At 39.8% G+C, this 22,553-nt stretch overlaps 1 protein-coding gene across 1 annotated transcript in view; it reads right to left on the reverse strand.

Moving 5' to 3' along the window:
• gsap (gamma-secretase activating protein) overlaps window positions 1–22,553 on the reverse strand; it is a 91,196-nt gene that overhangs the window by 23,409 nt on the left and 45,234 nt on the right. The window contains exons 13-23 of the mRNA XM_072241622.1: window positions 20,536–20,613; window positions 19,832–19,909; window positions 17,741–17,833; window positions 15,077–15,291; window positions 13,911–13,977; window positions 12,886–12,968; window positions 12,732–12,788; window positions 11,815–11,949; window positions 7,275–7,330; window positions 7,029–7,060; window positions 6,601–6,662 (exon numbers count right to left, since the gene is read on the reverse strand). Coding sequence (XP_072097723.1) covers window positions 6,601–6,662; window positions 7,029–7,060; window positions 7,275–7,330; window positions 11,815–11,949; window positions 12,732–12,788; window positions 12,886–12,968; window positions 13,911–13,977; window positions 15,077–15,291; window positions 17,741–17,833; window positions 19,832–19,909; window positions 20,536–20,613 — 956 coding nt within the window. The remainder of the gene's footprint in view (window positions 1–6,600; window positions 6,663–7,028; window positions 7,061–7,274; window positions 7,331–11,814; window positions 11,950–12,731; window positions 12,789–12,885; window positions 12,969–13,910; window positions 13,978–15,076; window positions 15,292–17,740; window positions 17,834–19,831; window positions 19,910–20,535; window positions 20,614–22,553) is intronic.

Here is a 22,553-nt window from a genome sequence, read left to right on the forward strand (position 1 = left end):
TTAAACTGGCTATTAGACTGGATATTAGACTGGATTAGACTGGCTGAATGGCAGGAGGAAAAGAGTGGGAATAAAGGGGTCCTTTTCTGGTTAGCCGTCGGTGACTAGTTGTGTTCCTCAAGTGTTGTTGTTAGGATCATTTCTTTAATCTTATACACCAGTAATTTGGATGACAGAACTTGATGGCTCTGTGGCCAAGTTTGCAAATGATAAAAAATTGGTGGAGGCGCAGGTAGTGTTGAGGAAGCAGAGATTCTGCAGAAGGACTCAAGGCAGATTACAAGGATGGGCAAAGAAGTGACAGATGTAACATTACGTAGGGAAGGGTATGGTCGTGAACTTTAGTAAAAGGAATAAAGACGTAGATGATTTTCTAAACAAGAGAAAATTCAGAAATCAGAGGTACAAAGGGAGATGAGAGTCGTCCTGCAGGATTCCCTAAAGGTTAACCTTCAGGATGTGCTGGTGCTGAAGAAGATGAATGCAATGTTAGCATTCATTTTGAGAGAACTAGAATATAAAAGTAAGGGTGAAATGCCGAGGCTTTGTAAGGCATCTGTCAGACCGCAGTTGGAGTAGGATGAGCTGGCATTGGAGAGGCCCCAGAGAACATTCATGAGATTGAATCCAGGAATGAAATATATGAAGAGGGTTTGATGGCGCTGAGCCTGTTCTCGCTGGAATTTAGAAGAATGAGGTGGGGATCTCATCAAAACCTCTTGAATATTGTAAAGCCTAGATAGAGTGGACATGGAGAGGATGTTTCTTATAGTGGGGAAGTCTAGGACCAGGGGACACAGCCTCAGAATAGAGGGATGTCGCTTTAGAACAGAGATGAGGTATTTCTTTAGCCAGGAGGGGGCGAATCTGTGGAATTCACTGCCACAGACAGCTGTGGAGGCCAGTTGATAGGCTTTATTTAAAGTGGAGGCTGATAGGTTCTTGATTAGTGAGGTTACAGAGAATACAGGAGAATGGGGTTGAGAGGGAGCATAAATCTGCCATGATGGAATGGTGGAGCAGACTTGATGGGCTGAATGGCCTAATTCTGCCCCTATATCTTATGGTCTTTTGGAATTCTATATACTTATTTTAAAAATACTGTTTTCTCAATCTGCCGTGCACATATGCTCTGGATCCTTCTGTTCTCCTATTCTTTATGGAATAGTTTATGCTGATAAAGCCTGAAACCTGGACAAGGTTGCTGGGGAAAGGAGCGTGCAGATACTAAGGGGGGTAGATTAGAGATCAAATAGGACCTCAAAGATACTAATTTTCAGTTTGTCCTTGATACCTTGAACAAATATAAAAGGGGTATTTTGCTGTTAAATGTGTAGCTGGAGAGAACGGGGCAGGAGGGAGGGATTCTTGGGATCTCAGCCATTTCTGGGGAAGGTAGGACCATCGTAGTTCAGAGGAGGTGGATCTTAATAAGGCTGCAATGAAGATCCTCTTAAGCAGGTTAGTTGGTATGACAGGGCAGGTTTTAAACTAGCCTGTCAAGTGATATGAAGTGGCAAAATGGTGCAGCTTGTAAAGCTACAGACTTGGGTTCAACTTCAGATGCTGATAGTTTGTAGAGTGCAGGGAAAATGGGATTAAGGTGATTGATGCTCCCCCTCTGAGAAGATCCCACATGGCAAGATGGGCAAAAATATAAAAAGGCTGTAGGATCCTAGAGAAAGTAGTAAATTCACTCAAAAAATTGGTTAATGGACATTTTGGAAACACAAAAGCCGTTGACACTGGGGTTCCACAGAGCTTATTTAGTTCCCCTGACTTTCCTTTGAAATATACATTAATGACCAAGGCCGGAATGAAGGAGAATGATAAAGAAGTCTGCAGATAATTAAAACAAAAACAATCACTGTGTGGTTGACAGTGAGAAGGAAAGCTTTAGAGCAGAAGATATGATGGCCTGATCAGTTGCATAGAAAACCAACACAGGGAGCTTGTTCCAGACAGAATACATTTTTGGATTCCGTCTGGAATAAACAAACAAGGGAGTATGTCATAATAAATATATGGATATCAAGTGGTATGAAACAGCAGAGACCTTGGAGTTTTAATCTATAGATGTATAAAAGAAGCAGATGTCAATAAAATGATGAAAATGACTCAGTGAATGCTTTCATTTATTAAGCAAAGATTAAGAACTGGCAGGTTATGCTGAGACCCTGATGATGCCTCATTCTGACTGCTGCAGATACAGTTAGTCATTGCATTTCAGGAAAAAATGCAATTTTTTTTTTTTAATTTCAAAATATACTTTATTCAAAAATAAATATATACAGTAAACCATTCAATAACTTTTCATCCTTTACATACGTTTCCATTATACTCAGTAAAATACCCGTGTTTATAGCCACCCACGTGGCACTCCAGTAGTTCAGCTTAGCATCTCATTGTTGAGGGGTATACTGCAATTACACTAAACTGTGATATACTGCACTGGAGCTGGAGTAACAATCATTTCGTTCTCCTTTACTCTTGTGCACTGGAAATAACATTAAACAATCTTCAATCCTGAATTCTTGGATGTAACTGCATACAAAAAAAACCTAAGTTATTTTTCATTTGAAAAGAAAAAGCCAATGGGGACTTAATCCGGAATAATGCAATTATGAGGGATCCAAAAGTGGTCGAAAACAAGGGCGCGTATTTAAATTAATTGGTAGAAGGGAAAACGAGAAAATTATTTTTCCTCTGGAGATGCAAGGTTCTGGCACTCAGTCCCTGAAGGGGTGGTGAAGATAGATACAGAAATCCTCTTCACATCTAAAAAGTAGTTAGATAAATAACTGTGGAGATCTGATCTGCTTGGCCCTGAACACAGTGACAGCAGATGCCAAACAGCCTCCTCCCACGTTACAAGGTTTCTCTGAATCTAAAGCAAGCAAACACACAGACTTGAAAAAGGCCAAAGCTTCTTGGCACCAATTCCTCCACGATGTGATCATCTGGGAAACAAAGGGAGCAGAACTCCTAATTCAGAATTCCCTAGCTAACAAACTCAACAATCCAATATGAATGCTATTTACCTATGTATTTGCCATGAAAAATAACATACTCTTCCATTTAACAGTGAAGGATAATTGGGTGAATAAGTACAGCATTTTTGCACAAAATAAATATGTTTGGAAACACTTTGATGCTAATGTAAAACGGTAATTATTTCTAGTTTTAAATGGGCAGATGATCACCAAGTATTTTATATATTAGGATTGTACTTGCATATGCACATAATAATATTGCAGTGAATTAACAAAATATTAGAACTACTCTAACCAAAACACCTGCAATTCCTGTAACCTTGCATGAAATCAAAAGATTTTGTATCAGTGAAACTCTTAGCTACACCCATGAATATATGTAACTCTGCAAGAAGTTTGTGACCACCTGTACCGGAGCAGGGGTTTAAAATTAATCTGATGATCAAAAGCAGATATTGATGTGTTTCAGTTATAATAATAATTTTTTAATATTGTTACCTTAAAATAAAACCATAAATTTAGAAGGAGATAGTGAAGGAGCGAGAAGGTCAACCAAGTTGTAGTGTAATGTGACCAAGTTCAAATACATAAATTATCTTTGATATTGATATATATTTGAACAACTGCATTCATAATCATTAGGTATTGTTTACAAAGCCTTCCATTCAGTTTGGACAGCTGGTATTTATTCCTAGTGTGTGTCAAAGTTTGGTCAGGATTACCAGAGACCACCCTCCCCACCTTACCACACAATAATGATTGCCGTGCCTAGTTTGCAAATGATTCAAGCAGTTCACAGAAAATGTGGCAGATTTACTCCAAACAGGCAAGCATTTGGTTCTGTGACAGGGAACTATACAGTGGCTGATATCAGATATCACTCTCCTGGTACAGGGTTTCCTTTGTTAAAGTTCTGGCAAAACAGCATCACAACATCAACCACATGGAGTGTTGTGATGCAAGGCACGGAACTAAACAAGGTAATTCAAAAAAGGTAGAGTTGAGGTGGCAGTTTGTTTGCTGTCATGACAACAATCTTTCCCTCAAAATCAGCAAAACACCTAAGCTGGTCATTGACTTCAGGAAGTGGGGCAGTACACATGCTCTTTTTTTAAAATCAACAGTACTGAGGTGGAGAGGAGAGGATCGAGACACTCAAATTCCTCGGAGTGAACATCACCACCGTCCAACCATGTTGATGCCACAGCCAAGAAAGTTCACCCCAATGCCTCCACTTCCTCAGGAGGCGAATGCAATCTGGCATGCCCCCATCAACCCTTACCGATTTTTACTGATGCCCTATAGAAAGCGTCCTTTCTGGATGCATCATGGCTTGGTATGGCATAGGCTCTGCACACGTCCGCAAGAAACTGCAGAGAGTTACGGACACAGCTCAGCACATCAGAGAAACCTGCACCCTCCCCCCACCCCATGGATTCTGTCTACACTGCCTGCTCTCTCAGGAAGGTAGTCAGCATCATCAAAGACCCACCCATCCCACACATCCTCTCTTTTCCACCCTCCCATCAGGAAAAAGATACAAAAGCCTGCAAGTACCTACCATCAGGCTTAAGAACAGCTCCTACCCCATTGTTCTAAGACTATTGTCATACCCTGTTCCTAGTATGATAAGATGGAATCTTCACTTCATGTACTACCTGATTGTGACCTTGCACCTTATTGTTTACCTGTTCTGTGCTCTGCAGCTGTTACACATTATTCTGCGTGATTATTGTCCTACCTTGTTCGACCTCGACGCATTGTTTAGTGATTAGATCAGTAAGATCAACGAACAACATAGCGTGAAATTGAAATGAGGTGAATTAAAATGAACATTCTGAGACTGTTTCAATGACTCTGTGCTTTGATGTTTTAATTCTGCATTTTTCACTTATTGTTTGCTGTTAGCGAGATTTGTTCTTTTTTTTGCGTGTTGGGTGTTTAATGTTTTCTTTGAATGGGCTCCATGGTGTTTCCTTGTTTCGTAGCTGTCTGTGGGAAGACAAATCGCAGGGTTGCATACTGCAGACATATTTTGATAATAAATGTTTATTTTTTTATAGGCATCCGTTAGTCTCGTGAGACCATGGATTTGCGCCTTGGGAGGTATAATAAATGTACTTTGAACTTTAAAGAAGAACAAACAAAGCAAGTTCTTCACTGTATCTCAGTATATGTGACAATAATGAACCAATTCTAATTCCAACATTTGTTAAAATGCCTCTATTAATATGAGAGAGAGCATCATGATTCAGAGGTGGCAGCCGTGAAAGGTGAAATGGCTGGAGTGCATCAGAGAAGAACATCATTGAATGAAACTGGGTGTCTGAGTTGAGTATGTCAATGTACCCAGTTATTGTGTACAAACTGGTAATGGCTGAGGTCCAATCAGTTGTGTCAGTCACTCACCACAAACAGCCTGGCGGGTCACAGAGAAACTTATTGTCTGGCTTGACCTTTGCTATCCTGCTCAGTTAGTAATTAGTCAAGGCAGTGTGTCCATTATCCATCAGTCTCCATCCATTCATGGTGACTTTCAATTCAGTGCTAGCAATGGCATCTGGAGGTGGAATGTATGTCGTAAAGCTGGGTCAGAAGCTTCATATGGTGAAACACACATCAATTAGGGTCTTCCTAGTTTGCAGGAAGTCGTAGCAGTTGAACTTTTCTCACTGAATTGCTGCTAGGTTATTAATGTATAAGCTGAACAAAATTACTTTGGGCCAGATGCTTGACATAACCCGATTCTTTTGATTCCCCTAAGCATCTATGCTCTTGCTTTCTTGTATGTCATGGAGCAGTAACTCAGTAACATTAGTAGTGCGTGAAGAGACAATTTATGTCTCAACAAGAAGCTCTGCATGTCACACTGCATCACATGCTGCACTGAGAAAAGGGAATGGTACATTCCTTTGAAAACTATTTACATTGACCTTAATTAGTGGGAGTTCTTGATCACATGTGCTTAAATCTGTTCAACTGATATTCATGGAATCTTCCACTTCTGAAGTTAATTATGTTGAGCTTTAATACATGAAATTCACATAAGAACATAAAAAATAGGAGCAGGAGTAGGCCATCTGGCCCATCGAGCCTGTCCCACCATTCAATAAGATCATGGCTGATCTGTCCGTAAGCTCAGCTCCATCTACCTGCCTTTTCCTCATAACCCTTAATTCCCCTACCATGTAAAAATCTATCTAACTGTATCTTAAATATATTTAGTGAAGAAGCCTCAACTGCTCCCCTGGGCAGAGAATTTCACAGATTCACCACTCTCTGGGAAAAACAGTTTCTCCTCAACTCCGTCCTAAATCTTCTCCCCTGAATCTTGAGGCAATGTCCCCTAGTTCTAGTCTCACCAACCACTGGAAACAACTTTTCTACTATCTTGTCCATCCCTTTCAAAATTTTGAATGTTTCTATAAGATCCCCTGTCATTCTTCTGAATTCCAGAGAGTATTATTCTGCAGAATGATATCTGGTGTGGGTCTTTTAACAAAACTAAACTGAAAAATTAATAAACTAAGATGCTTGATTCATTTTTATTTTTGTTTTCTTTAGTATTCCACGAAACAATACAGAACAGGCCACCTGAATTCCTTACCAAGCCTATTAGCGCCATCTGCTGGCAGTCTTCTTCTTGAAAGAAAGGAACCACTTGGTGCCCTGTTGTCAAATTTAAAAACATGAAGCAAGCATTTACTAGGTTTGTTGACACTTGGAAAAACTGAAACATATTTTTCTCCCTAAATTAATTTCTATCAAGTCAAATTCCTGGCCTTTATTTGATATGCTCATTGTGAAAATCCAAAAGGAAAATTCCCCTTGACACATCACTAAAATCTGATCAAAAGAGAAAGGACTTTATATCCAGCTATAATATGGACATCTCACCTATGATTGAAAGTTCCACACTTCCCTTTTCTAAAAAGGCAATTGCTGCTTACTTCAGTTATACTAGAAATATGAAATTGCAACCCCATCAACAGTAGATCATCTCTAAACATGTGAAATGTCTTCATCTTTTCTTACCTTGGGACCACGTATCCACTTTTGAAAGAATCCTGTACAAAGATAAACAAGAACTTAATGCATCCTTAAATAGTTTGGTCAATTAGATAAAATACTTTGATAAATGGATTGGCATGAAAGTTTTCCCATTTATATGTTACATTATTATGCGTTTTCTCAGTCTTTCTGCAGGTCTTCTATCAGCAAAGAATAACTATGATAATAAATTCCTCAAGAATATTGCTAAAATGTTAAAAATTCACTCACGTTTTGGCATTTTCCAATAGACTTCTGAAATGTTTGATTGCTCTTGCATCCTTTCGCTAAAATAATTCAAAAAGGACTTTAGAAGGCAAATTAAAACAACTCTTCAACAATAAACTAGGAGCACTATAAACTTGGGTTATAACTCTTCAGCCGATCGATATCTAAAGCATTGGAGATAAAGAGTGATGTTTTAATTGCACCAGCATAAATGATATCCAAATTGTGTTTCCTTATTTAATAGGGTAGGCTTAAATAAATGGACCTATTTTCCCCAAAAGAACTGCCCGAATAAGATTTCCTTGCTCCTGTGAGGGTCATTGAATGGCTTGTCATTTTCTCCCCCTTGCGGCCCAATCACATTGAGAGAGGAGGCTACACACAGGTCAAGGCGAGAGATTTAAAAAGGAGCGTTCAAAGGCTTTCGGCTTTTTCTGGCGACCCAATCGAATCGAAAGAGGAGACTACATACAGGTCAGGGCGAGAGATTTGAAAAGGAGCATTCAAGAGCCACCAGCTTTTTCTGGCGGCCTAGTTGAATCGCGATTCCTTAGCAAGGGAAAATAAAAATAAGGTCAGGACAACCGGAGTGGCCACTGTTGGAGCGGGGAGGCTTTGGTTCAACAGGCCTGGGTGTGGTACGTTTCTTCTTCTGCATTCTTCGTCAGATAGTGCAGTGAGAATGGCTCCATGGGGGTGTGTTGTGTTGTGTGTGTGAGATGTGACCTCCAGCCTCCCTAATAACCACATCTGCACCAGGTGCACCGAGCTGCAGCTTCTCAGAGACCGTGTTAAGGGGCTGGAACTGACCTTCAGCTCAAGTGGGAGATTGAGGAGGTGATAGATAGGAGCTACGGGGATACAGTCACCACCGAGGTTGCAGAAGGAAAGTACCTGGGTGACCGTCAGGGGAGGGAAAGCGAAATGGGCAGCCTGTGGAGCGTACTCCTGTGGCAGTTCCCTCAATGAGTACACCATTTTCGATACTGTTGAGGGAAACAACCTACTGGGGAGAACCACAATGATCAGGTCTCTGGCACTGAGTCTGCTGCTGTGGGTCAGAATGGTCGGGGGGTGGGAGGCAGGACTGATAAGATTCCATAGTAAAGGAGTACACCCAAGATTTTGTAGACATAAAAGAGACACACAGATGGGTACGTTGCCTCCCAGGTGCCAGGATCAGGGAAGTATCAGATCACGTCCTCGGCATTCTAAAGGGGGTGGGTGAGCAGCCAGAAGTCATGGTACATATTGGCACCAATGACGTAGGTAGGAAAAAGGAGGTGGTCCTGAAGAGAGAATTTAGGGAGTAAGGTAGAAAGCTGAAAAGCAGGACCTTCAGGTTAGTAATCTCTGGATTGCTTCCTGTGCCATGCACTGGTGAGGGTAAGAATAGGCTGTTTCAGCGAATGAATGCATGGCTGAGGAATTGGTGAAAGGGGCAGAACGTCAGATTTCTGGTTCACTGGGATTTCTTCTGGGGAAGGTACAATTATACAAATGGGGCAAGGTACCTGAACTTGAGGGGGACTAAAATCCTTGCTGGCAGATGTGATAGAGCTTCTGGGGAGGGTTTAAATGAAATTGGCAAGGGAGGCAGTAAAAAGGAAATTATAGGCCAGTTAGCCTGACCTCAGTGGTTGGGAAGATATTGGAGTCAATTGTTAAGGATGAGGTCTTGAAGTACTTGGAGGCATCTGATAAAATAGGCCAAGGTGAACATGGTTTCCTCAAAGGGAAATTTTGCCTGACAAATCTGTTGTAATTCTTTGTAATTCCTGCAGGAGGAGAAGATGGCAGCGCAATGCAGCTCGCAGCAGCCACTCTGGTGGTGATGTCTGTTTTTTGTCAAGTAGGGTGCCGTGCACAATCCTGATTTGATGGAGACGGACGTGAGAGCATGGAGGAACATCTGGTGAAACTTCTGAAATGCCTGCTTCACTGCTGCTGCTACTGTCTGGTCCAGAATCTCCGGAGGAGAAGGCCCCGAGTCCTCGGCTTTGCTTGTTGCTTGGTGGCCGGAGCGGGTCAAAGCGCTTGGCAGAGGATGGTGCTCAGAGAGGCTGTGTTGGAGGGGCTGGTCGGAGGCTCAAAGTTTTTGAACGGACTCAGAGTCCGCTGCGGTCGGGTGTTTCTAATGGTGTTGCATCGGCAAGTTGGCGGCGCTTGGAGGTTCATGGCGCCTGCATGAGATGATGAGTCTATCGGAACTTTGAGACCTTTTTTTTACCGTGCCCATGGTCTGCTCTTTATCAAATTATGGTATTGCTTTGCACTGTTGTAACTATATGTTATAATTATGTGGATTTGTCAGTTTTAGTCTTGGTTTGTCCTGTGTTTTTTTGTGATATCATTCTGGAGGAACGTTCTATCATTTTTTAATGCATGCATTTCTAAATGACAATAAATGAGGACTGAGTGTCCTCATAATCTAGTCTAAAAAAAATAACAAGCAGGATAGACAAAAGAGAGTCAGTGGATGTTATGTCCTTGGATTTTCAGAAGGCCTTTGACAGGCTGCCGCACATGAGGTTGTTTAACAAAATAAGAGCCTGTGGCATTACAGGAAAGACATTAGCATGGGCAGAGGATTGGCTGGTTGGCAGGAGGCAAATAATGGGTATAAAGCAAGCCTTTTCTGGTTGGCTGCCTCTGGCCAGTGGTGTTTCCCAGGGCTTTGTTGGGAATGCTTCTTTTTACATTACGTAACAATGATTTAAGTGACGGAATTGATGGCTTTGTGGTCAGGTTTGCGGACGATATGAAGACAGGTGGAGGGGTAGGTAGTGCTGAGGAAGTGGGGGGCTGCAAAAGGACTTAGACAGATGAGGAGAATGGGCAAAGAAGCAGCAGATAGAATACAGTGTCGGGAAGCCATGCACTTTGGCAGAAGGAACTAAAGTGTAGACTATTTTCTAAACAGGCAGAAAATTCAAAAATACGAGGTGCAAAAGGATTTGTGAGTCCTTTTGCAGGATTCACTAAAGGTTCATTTACAGGTTGAGTCATGGTGAGAAAGGCAAATGCAATGTTAATATTCATTTTGAGAGAACTAGAATAAAAAAGCAAGGATATAATGTTGAGGCTCTATAAGGCACTGGTGAGGCCTCACTTGGAGTATTGTAAGCGGTTTGGGGCCCCTTATCTAAGAAGGGATGTGCTGACATTGGAGAGGGTTCAGAAGTGGTTCATCAGAATGATTCCAGGAATGAAAGGCTTATCATACAAATTGCGTTTGATGGCTCTGGGCCTATACTGGAATTTAGAAGGATCTCATTGAAACCCACCAGATGTTGAAATGCCATGATAAAGTGGATGTGGAGAGGATATTTCCGATATTGGGGGAGTTGAGGAACAAAGAGCACAGCTTCAGAATAAAGGGACAACCATTTAGAATGGAGATGAGCAGCAACTTCTTCAGCCAGAGATTTGTGAATCTGTGGAATCCACTGCCACAGGTGGCTATGGAGGCCCTGGTCACTGGGTACATTTAAGGCGGAGGTTGATACTGACTTGATAGGTCGGGGCGTGAAAGGTTACGGAGAGAAGGCAGGAGAATGGGTTGAGAGGTAAAATAGATCAGCCATAATTGAATAGCGGAGCAGACTTATTGGGCTGAATGGCCTCATGCTGATCTGAACTGTTGTGGTCTAAAATCAGGTTTACCAGCCAAAACATATACAATAACAGTTAACATTTTATTACTTAATATTCCTAATTAATCCGTGTCCGTCCTTTACACAGTGCCCATGCAAAAGGAATACAAAAGCTTTAAGCAAAACATACAAAATGCTGGAGGAACTCAGCAGGTCAGGCAGCACCTAAATATTTATTTGTGACTATAGACCGAGTGAAAGAAGTCGTGCCTGCTAAAAATGGACACTAGCTACAGAATGGACACAACGGGGACTTTGCCGTAACTTCAGAAAATATATTTTCAACTAAGAAACGGTAGAAGTTCCCAACAAATTTATTATGTGCCTGTTAAAAACTGGGAGCACTCAAACATACCCACAGAACTAGGTCAGATACCAGAACCTCTCCTTTAACTTTTAGTCAGCTCACTCAGCATATGCTAATTTATTGCTAGTATTCAAAAGGTCGACTCTGATTCTGGAGAAAATTGTTATCAGAGGACATAAAATATAGAGAGGATGCTGTGTGATGGACCTCGCAGTCATTGTTATTGCTTAGAACTAGTTCTTGATCTTGATTGATGGATTGCGTGGGAGGGGAAAAATGTAGAATTCGGTTTATCCAATAAATATCCAATGTAGGGTGGAATGGGGGTTCCAACAATCACCGCTGTACACAAAAGTCTGGCATTTTTATAGGGCCAATATTTTACTTTCTTCAAATCATTAACCTTACTTTACTAGTTTTTAAATAAAACAATTGAAAAATAATATATGCTCCTAATGCAAACATCATATTTTTCTAAATTTTATTAAAACTGAATGTTATGTACAAACAATATCCAACCAAGTTTAAGTTCACTCCTGGCTACATTAAAAACTATGAATACTCACCAAAATCCCCTTACCATTTCTGAAAATAGTTCTGATTGTATTCTCCTCAAATATCTGTTTGTGTATAATGCATTGTGAAAACTTTCTAAATTCTTCAGAGATTCCACATTCCTATTCACCTCTTCCCAGAAACTTTTACAATAACAAACCTTGAAAAGGAAGCAAACTAGAAGAATTAAACTATCAAATATATTTCTTAACTTCAGAATGGCAATAATAAGTACCTGAAATTAAACAGAGCATTCACTATGGTAAATTATCTCAAAGGAATTCACAAAGGAACTATCACATAAAATATGATGCAAAGTCACATCTGAGTCATTAGGCCAAAAGCTTAATAACAGGTTGTCTTACAAAAAGGACATGCATATCACATCACTTAAATCTAAGATGACAGTGAAACAAACATTTTCCCTGCAGTTGTGCTATCCTGAAATCTTAAGATCACCCAGCTACTTTCAGTAAATGTAGACATGACATTTGATGTGATGGAATAAAGGAAAGAGAAGAGAATAATTAGTCTAACAGACAAAACATTAAAAGTGAATCACAGTTCAGTAATGTGAACATTAAGTCATAAACAGCCTCCTTCATAAACTACATAGTTTTCAAACTGTGGTTCATGAATCCCTGGAACCTAACACATCATAAATCAATTTATCTGTTGGGCAGACTGCACACTAAACGTGCTGCCTGAAGAATTTGGTGTTTCGCTGAATTTATTAATACCCTTGCTATTGATTCCCATGCATTCTAAAAAAACTCCAATAATATAATTTATTGAAATAAGCCCCAGGACAAAATTATTTTTAGAAGCCTCTGAGTATTTACTACAGCTCAGAGAAAACTCAATGGTTTCCAAAAGGATACAATATTTTTTAAAAATGCATTAAATTGTAAAAAACAAAACTACAAAGCACAATAGTCTCACCTTTCCTCCAACAGATTGCAAAATAGTTTCTGTTGTGCATGTTACTCCAGGTATTTCCTATGGTTGGAAAGATTAATTTAGTTTAAATAGAATAAAATTGTACATTAATATTTACAAAAAGCAATTTTAATTATGTATGTAAGATTAGCCATACCCCATTCCAGTTTAATAAAGATGAGTAAGGCAGGAGTTTTGCAATGGCATTTGTTACTGAGATTGTTTTCCTGTATACAGTACCTAAAATAAATTGGTTATGAATGTAGGTGTCAGTTATAGAACAAAGAACATAGAATAGTACAGCACAGTACAGGCCCTTCGGCCCACAATGTTGTGCCGACCCTCAAACCCTGCCTCCCATATAAGCCCCCACCTTAAATTCCTTCATAGCAGGACTACAGAGAAAATAATCAATGTGGTGAAATATAAAAGCAGGCAATTTTCTGATTTTTAGAATTATTTCCAGAATATAAATATGATACAAACATAGCCAACATTGAAAAGTAATTATTCATTGATTACATGGGATCAATTCCAGTATTATCCACATGGATTTGAGTGAAATGATTATTCCAGGGCCATTCCCACCTGCTCACTTGCACGATTTATATTGGAAAAACATGAATAAGGAATATTTTCTACAGTGCTATGGCTTACAAATTTAATAATTTCAAATTAAGGACATCAACATGGTTATACTTCAATGAGTAAACTGGAATTCTTAAATCTTTGTTCTGCCTTTGGTCTATTACTACAAAATGGCCCAGCCGATTGTGGAAAATTAAGTTTTTCTATGCTATGTTTTATGGTAAAATGCTTTCCTCGACTGCATACATGCATTTAATTTTTACGTATGCATACACCAGAACTACTCACAAATAATGTGTCCTATTTTTGATTACTTTTGCACTCAAAAATGAGGAATTATGTTTCTGTGCAGTATTTGGAATTCCATTCTTAATCAAGTTCCAGACGCTCTTAACAAAAATTAGAAAAATAGCATTTTGGAAGTCACCCATCATAGATATTATCTTTGTAGTTCGTCCAACACACATTATATTATTTCTTTTAAAGAGAACAAAAAAACAGATTTCGATCTAGAATCTCATTGAAGTCATTGAGGTTAGCTGGTATTTGGTGCTAAATTCTAAAGAAAACAATTCTTAGAATGCAGCTGCTTACCAATGATGAATTCCTGAACAAGATCAGAACAGGCAGAGGCAGACAAATCACACAACCAGTGAATAATCTAGTCATCACAAAAAATTCAGAAGTTACAAACAAGATAAAATTTGCCAGGATTCCCCAAATGTTTAAATCCATAATTGATTTTATATTAAATTATTTGCACAAACCAGCAAATCTACTTTGGCAATTCTTGCATTTAAAATTCTGCACAGCATTGAAAGTGTTCAAACATCATTTCTATGTTCTCTATACAATTAATGTTTCTAAAATAACTTTCACAGAATTTCATCAACTTCAAATTATTTTTATTCACAATCCATTATTCCTCCTAGAGGGTTTTCTGTCCTCCTTTGAATGATTTCCTGCTACAACTTTAATTCACCCAAGTCTGTGGAAGCTTCTAAATGATGCAGGAAGGGTATTTTAAATCAGAGCAACTGGATTGCCCGGTGCTGATCACATTAAATCTGGTTACTGGAAGCATTTTCTCTGTCTACTCCTATTCACACTCAAGATTTAAACATCTCTATCAAAGTCCTCTGAGCATCAGTGATCTATCCACATCTCTAATGTCTCATCTCTGGAACCATTTTCGTAAATATCTCTGTTTTCTAAAAATGCAAAAGTGTGCCATCCCACCGTTCCAGCTGGGCTCAAACTCATGGTTTATATTTTCCAGGATTTATTACTCTGTAATTCAGAATTATTTTCTTACATTTTAATGTTGTTATAAAAAGGCACTTTAACACCAGTTTCGCACCTTACACAATCCTTTTTAAAAATCAGCCTGTATAAAGTATTTGAAGACGCAAGGAAGGCCCTGTTTTAAAACTAAGCAGGGTGATTACAAGTTAATTCTACAATTGTTCAGATACCTTACATTTGCCTTTCCCAAGATTTTCAACCTAAATAATCTGCAAAATTGTCAGATTTAGTTTACTTCATGACATACAGTTTTCACACCAGAACAATGTTTCTGAATGCTAACAATGTCCTGTCAGAAAGTCGGTGGTTAAGTTTATTCTTTTCCAAGTACTGTGTCAGCAATTGTTACTAAGTTCACCACTTTATGCAAGCACTTTTGGGTCTCTTTCCTTGCGCAGTCTTTGAAATTGTACAGTTAACCAATAAGTTGGCTTATGACAACTTTAGTCTAGTACCTGTGATTCAACTTCTGAATTATTCTGGAGATACATGACTGCACAGTGCATCGCGGCACGTTGATGGCAGCCCAGCTTGCTGCTGCGCATAAACAGCATCAGTAACAGCGGGTTAAGCTCAACTTTATAGATTTTCCCCAAACGGCAATCCAGCAGCCAATTAGACAATAACGTATACCGGTGGAGATTCCAGGGCGTCACCTTGGCATCCTCCCCTAAAGAGCAAATCGCTTGTTACACTGTGTTAATAAAATCATTTTAATTTAATAGGAAGTATCAGGAATTGTCTAGATCAATTCCTTAGCCCCTCCGTTCTTCAATTACATCATAGTTGAATGAAATATTCCTACCATTGCTCCATATCCCTTGATAACACTCAGACTTGATCATTCCTAGTAACCCAGCATAAATGTATTCATTGGCAAGTAGTCCAGATTTCTACTACCTTTTTTATGGTTAAGATGCTTCCTAATGTGGCGGGAGGAGAAGATGGCGGCGCGCCTGCGTGTGCGCAGCCCTCCGGTGAAAAATGATATCATATCTGTTAAATAGGGGCCGTGGACAATTCTGATTTGATGGAGAATGGACGTGAAAGCACAGAGGAACATCTGGAGAAATTTCTGAAACGCCCGTTCGCTGCTGTCGTTACTGTGTGGTCGGGAATCTTTCAGAGGGTAGGCCTCAAAATCCCCGGTCTTGCCTGCTATTGGCAACCGAGAAGGAGGTCGAAGCGTTTGGACAGAGATGGCACTCAGTCAGAGAGCTGATCAGAGCTCGAAGTTTCCGGATGACTCAAGAGTCGGATTGTAGTCAACATGGCAGGGAGAGTTTTTCTTCCTTCTCCCGTCTGCGTGAGATGTGGGACATTTAAGAAACTTTGAACTTTACTGTGCTCATGGACTTCTTCATCAAGTTATGGTATTGTTACACTGTTTGTAACTATATGTTATAATTATGTGGTTTTGTCAGTTTTTTCAGTCTTGGTTTGTCCTGTGTTTTGTGATATCACACCAGAGGAAATAATGTATCATTTCTTAATGCATGCATTACTAAATGACAATAAAAGAGGACTACGTGTCTTCATAATCATAATTTTGTTCCTGAAAGACCGTTCAATTTCTGCATCATCCTTTACAGCTATTGTAACTTTAAATTATAAATAGAATCAAATACTTTCAATTTTCAGATATTTACAGGATATAAGCATCATTTCCAGGAACAGTATTACCCACTCCCACTTGCTTCTAGAAAGATTTGGTGTTGTGCTTTCAAAACACCATGCACGCCCTCTGATTTAGGCATTCCAACTCTCCAGATAGATGGGGAGTTCCAGGGTTTAGACCTGGCTGTAGGTTAACGATAATGGCATAATCGAGATGCCAGCCCTTTCCTACCCACTTAGCTTCACCTATCACCTTCCAGCTAGCCTCTTTCCCCTCCCCCCCGCCACCTTTTAATTCAGGCGTCTCCCCCCTTCCCTCTCAGTCCTGAAGAAGGGTCTCAGCCCGAAATGTCGACTGTTTACTCTTTTCCATAGTTGCTGCCTGGTCTGCTGAGTTCCTCCAGCATTTTGGGCGTGTTGCTCTAGGGTTCCAGCGTCTGCAGATCTTGTCATGTTTGTAATCGGGATGGAAAGAAACTTGCACGTGGAGGCCCACAACCCGCACCCGCTCCAAGCCTACGGCCCCCATCATTCTAGAGGGTCCCAGTGAGAGGATTGGGGAGGGTGCAGAGAAGTAACCTTTTCGAGTAACTCTATGCATATCGTAGGTGGAACGTGAAGCAGCCAAAGCACCAGTGGTGAAGGGCACCAGCGATTAAGGAGATTATTGAGATGACAATTAGTGGATACTTGTCTCATGCTCTGTAAAGTTACCCCAAATGCTACTGGAGCTTCTCGCCAAGAAAAATGACACTTGCCTTACATCTGGAATTCAGATCTTTCATCCATATTTGAACCAAGGCTGTAATGAAGTTAAATTTGACACTGGTAGCATAGTGGTTACATTACTAGACTATAAATAAGAGGGTTGGTCTATAGGTCAGAATATACAACTTGGAATCTCACGCAGCAGGGAAATTGCAATTCAAAAAACTAAATGAAACTTCAATAAAAATCAAGTGACATAATCTATAGTGACCATAAACTCACAAAAATACCCTATTGTTCCATGAAAAGAAACCTGCTGTCCCCTAACCGGTCTAGTATCTATATAACTCCTTTCTGAAATGTCCTGGCAAGCCACAGTTCAGGAGGTGATCAGGAATGGGCCCTTATGCCACAAAACGAGCCGTTTCCCATTGAGTTTATGGCTGCCCATTTCTCCACTAACAATACCTATTATCCCCACCTTCCCAACATGCCTCCCACCCACATCCAGATTTCACCACCCACCTTCACAACACTACATGCTTACATCAAAAAGTCTAACTCATTAATCATCTGGAAGACCCAGAGTCGGAAATTGAGGGTGACGAGCTTACCATCCACACTACCCTGAGCTAAGGAGATGGACTTTTCAACTTCTCAGTCCCATTAACTCAGGAAACTAGGTGAAACTGTGGTTACCTACCTACCTACATGTGACACTGGCAGCGATTCTTTATAAGTTTAGAAAACTATCAACCAAACAAACTTCAGTTTTAAAAAAAACATATACTTACCTGACAGAAACAGACTATGGCAAATAAGATGAGGGTGTTGTACGTTAATGAGATGTAAAAAACATCCAGGCAGATAAACAGCTACATAATAACCTGAAAAGAAAAATAATTGTGCATTGCTATTTCAATGTTGAACAAGTACTTCAATGTTCAATTACGGTTTACCATGACAACAGGGTAGCTAGGTGAAAAACAGCTTCCCAACACAACAAATTAAAAGCAAAGGATGATTACGATGGGCAGAAGTATAAATTTATCCAGTCATTTGAAACTTAAAATCGCAGGAAGCTCCGCAAGGAGCTGATTGCACATGGAATCATTTTACTTTCTATAATTTTAACAAAAGGTACACATTACTTTAGGAGTTTGACCCCTACTGACAGAGTTTCATTTTGGAACTTGCATCAGAAGTTATGTGGATAATTAATTGAAACAATCAGCAATGCAGGGTTAATTTTAAAGGCATTTTGACAAGACACAGAATAGCTGTCATTCTTTGAGACAAAATGGTTTTACACAATGCATCCTGTTGTGGCATGGTCTTTGTAAAACTGCTGTTGTTCAGCCATTCTTGGTGAAGTCATGATTTCCGAGTTCTGGGAATAGGTTTTATTAACTGGAAGCTATTGATCAGTCAAGAAGTGGTCAAGATCGGCCTAACTTCTAAGCATGAACACATCAATGCTCTCACTTATTTCGGTTTGTCATAAAGTACCCTTTGCATATTGGTATGTTTTGGGAGAATATGAGCCTTTTCTATTAGAAAGTAGGGGTGTTCTATCTGGGCCAGTGTGGGTGCAATAAATTACAACTAGTTAAATGACAAAAACAAAACCCATAAAACTGCTGGGACTGTCTCTGTTTCGCTCCAGTGCCGCTAAAGATGATGGATTCCCCAATTCCACAGAACAAACAATAAGCCAACTGGCTAATTTCCACGATCATTTGACTGATATGATGGCTGATAAAAGAGTGTGCTGGCCAAACAAAGGGTAGTGAGCTCATTCTAAAACAGCTAACCTGCAGGTTTCAACATGGAGGATAGGCTTCCCTTTCAGCTCTTTGGAGAAGCAGATCATTCATATCTCCTCACTACGTTCTTTGCAGAAATCATTACTCCTGGCCAATACAACAAAACCAAGCTATGCACACAGTGGCCTCTTTATTAGATACACCTGTACACCTGCTCAATAATGCAAATATCTAAATCAGCCAATCATGTGGAAGCAACTCAATGCATAAAAGCATGTAGACATGGTCAAGAGGTTCAGTTGTCGTTCAGACTAAACTTCAGAATGGGGAAGAAATGCGATCCAAGTGACTTTGACCATGGTATGATTGCTGGTGCCAGATGGGGTGGTTTGTGCATCTCAGAAACTGCTGAGGTCCCAGAATTTTCACGCACAACGTCTCTAGAGTTTACAGAGAATGGTGCGAGAAACAAAAAACCATCCAGTGGAAGCAGCAGTTCTCTAGGTGAAACCACCTAGTTAATGATAGAGGTCAGAGGTGAATGGCCAAACTGGTTCTAGCTGATAGGAGGGCAACAGTAACTGAGAATACTGCATGCTACCACAGTGGTGTGCAGGAGAGCATCTCTGAATGTGCAACACATTGAACCTTGAAGTGAATGGGCCACAGCAGCATGAGACCAGAAGCATACACTCAGTGTTATGTACAGGAGATACCTAATAAAGTAGCTACTGAGTATATTTTACTTCAGACTGTCCAACTCCCTGTCTTCCCACTCTAAGTAACTGCTTCCCCACAATAATGCCCACTAGGAATGCAGTGATGCCTAATCCTACTCTCCAGATTCAGAAATTCAATTTAGCCCATCAGCTAATTTTGCCCACAGCAAGTATAAAAGTCAGGAAACTTACTATAATATGATTAAATGAGGAATCTCAAGACTTCACAGGCGAACTGTCAAAACATCAGATGGCAAGAAGAGGACGGAAGTTTTATGTTCAAAAGTGAGTAAAATGGACCTGCCCAATTAGGCACCAACAGGATAAGGATAAAGGCAAGAAAATTCAACCTCAGTATATAGTGCAATTTTTCTGATTTAGAAAAATAATATCAATATACCCATGTTTAGAAAGACCAATTCACTTATACAGGCATATTTGGACTTCTCCAAGGAAACTCTAAATGTTTTCTTCTTTCCTGTAAAAATGCAAGAAAAAGAATTAAATCATGACCAAGTCTGCGAGTCACACACTCAAGTTCCATTCAGATTATTTCAGTATTTAGTGCTTATGTTGCTAAAAATTAATCTGCATTTGTAAATGATATCTGAAATATTTTGAAAAGACTAGGCCACTCAATTAATAGCAAAAGCAAGACAATACTTCTTTGAAATCACAATACTGGGAGCTTGCTATTGCTTGCATTATGGGGGGAGGGGAGGCTTGTGCAAATGGGGGGCAGGATGCTTTTGCTGCCACTTGGGTGTAGGAGGGAAGGGGGGCTTTGGGGTTCTGGCGTTTCTGACATTCATGCCTTGGGACTATTTCTATTTCGTGGATGTCTGTGAAGAGTAAGAATTTCGGGTTGTACATTGTAAATATTCTCTGATATTAAATTGAACCATTGGGGGTTTCTGAGATTTGAGCCCACAGTCAGTCCTACAGGTGGAAAATCATTTCAAACCAAGACATAAAAGAAATAGACAGGAAACTATTATATTTAGTCTCATACTCTTCCGAAAACAAAGGAAAAGGTCACATAATCAGAACTGGAAGCCTTTCAATTACTTAGGAATTTCTGAAACAATTTAAAAGTAGATTTACCATAATGTAGAAGAATCACTGAATAAATAAGTTCTTGATCATTTTGCACAGGATGACTGTAGCACACAGACAAGGCACCTAAAAAACAATAATTAGTGTTCTTTTTTTCCTTGATGGTAATCATCACAAAAGCAGATCGTTATTCATAAAAATGAGAGAATTCAGTGTACACAGCAAACCTACAACCACTCTAACTCACAGCTTGATTTTAATATTAAAAATATGTTCACAGATCCTTGCAAAATTTCTGAGACCTTCCCCCAAGTACTGGCAACAATGAATTAAAAAGGATTTGCAAAACCTAATGATCGATGACCATGGGTTAGATGTAACTTCTTTAAAAGCTCATTTTTTCCACCAGTTTCTGGTTGACTGTTAATTTCCTTTTTTAGATTTGTTGAGATAAGATTCCTTTACTGTACTCCAAGTAATAAATGTTAACAGTTACACACATTTCATAAAGTGCACTCTTTCCACTTTATAACAGACAGGTGACGTAACAAATAATCCTAATTTTTCATCAACAAATTGTGTCTGGGATAGATGACCTTAAGTTAATGATCTCACTGATTTTAATTTTTAAGGATACAGAAACCATTTGCCTTCTATCCAAATGTAACATTTGAAAGAAAGATGATCAGTAACATGTGCAAGTTGCTATTTCTCATACACAAGTATTGTCACATACATTTAGTACATGCAAATATACATCAGTTTACACAAGCCCAAAATGAATTATTTGTATACTAATCATAATACAATTAGAAAATGCTATAAATATTCAATTCAGCAGGATAGGCAATGTGTTGGAGGGAGAAACAGCTTTAATATTTCAGGTAGATGACCTTCCGGGGGTGGGGGGGGGGCAAAACTAAATATCAAGTCAATATTAACCAAACAGTCAACATCATTGTATCTATGAAATGTAAAGGAATTTCTGTCTCTATAACTCTTGTTTCTCCACTGGCACACCTGCTGAGCACCTCCAGCATTTTCTGTTTTCATTTCAGATTTCCAGCAATAATAGTTTTCTTGCTTTTGTTTTGTTGTATCTAGAAACATAGAAAACCTACAGCACCATACAGGCCCTTCAGCCCATAAAGCTGTGCTGAACATGTACCTACCTTACAACTACCTAGGCTTACCCATAGCCCTCTATTTTTCTAAGCTCCATGTACCTATCCAAGAGTCTCCTAAAAGACCCTATTGTTTCTGTCTCCACCACCATCACCGGCAGCCCATTCCACACACTCACCAATCTCTGCGTAAAAAACGTACCCCTGATATCTCCTCTGTAGCTACATCCAAGCACCTTAAAACTGTGCTCTCTCATGTTAGCCATTTCAGCCCTGGGAAAAAGCCTCTGAATATCCACACGATCAATGCCTCTCATCATCTTATACACCTCTATCAGGTCGCCTCTCATCCTCCATCGCTCCAAGGAGAAAAGGCCAAGTTCACTCAACCTATTCTCGTAAGGCATGCTCCCCAATCCAAGCAACATCCTTGCAAATCTCCTCTGCATCCTTTCTATGGTTTCCACATCCTTCCTGTAGTGAGGCGACCAGAACTGAGCACAGTACTCCAAATGCGGTCTGACCAGGGTCCTGTACAGCTGCAACATTACCTTTCGGTTCCTAAACTCAATCCCACGATTGATGAAGGTCAATCCTTCTTAACTTGCAAAACTTAGACAACCACCAGGCATGAATTGCTAGGAGGCAAATAACATACGAGCCAAAGTGAATACCTTTGCTTGATATTGAACAACATCATCTTCAGATGACCAACCATTGATATCCTAGAGTTTAAAATAATGAACAAGGACAGACCAGGCACTTAAATACTCTGGCTACAACAGTATGGCAGAGACTGGGTACTATATACTGCATTCGTTTTAGAGGGGAAAATGGAGAGTCTAGGAAAATTATCTTTTTATCTTAAGTAATGAACTGAACTACTTAAGACCTTTCTCAAATCAAAAACCTCTAAGCAACTGTTGAAACAGCATACTTCAA

This window comes from Mobula birostris, chromosome 23 (genome assembly GCF_030028105.1).
Source record: "Mobula birostris isolate sMobBir1 chromosome 23, sMobBir1.hap1, whole genome shotgun sequence".
NCBI lineage: Eukaryota > Metazoa > Chordata > Chondrichthyes > Myliobatiformes > Myliobatidae > Mobula > Mobula birostris.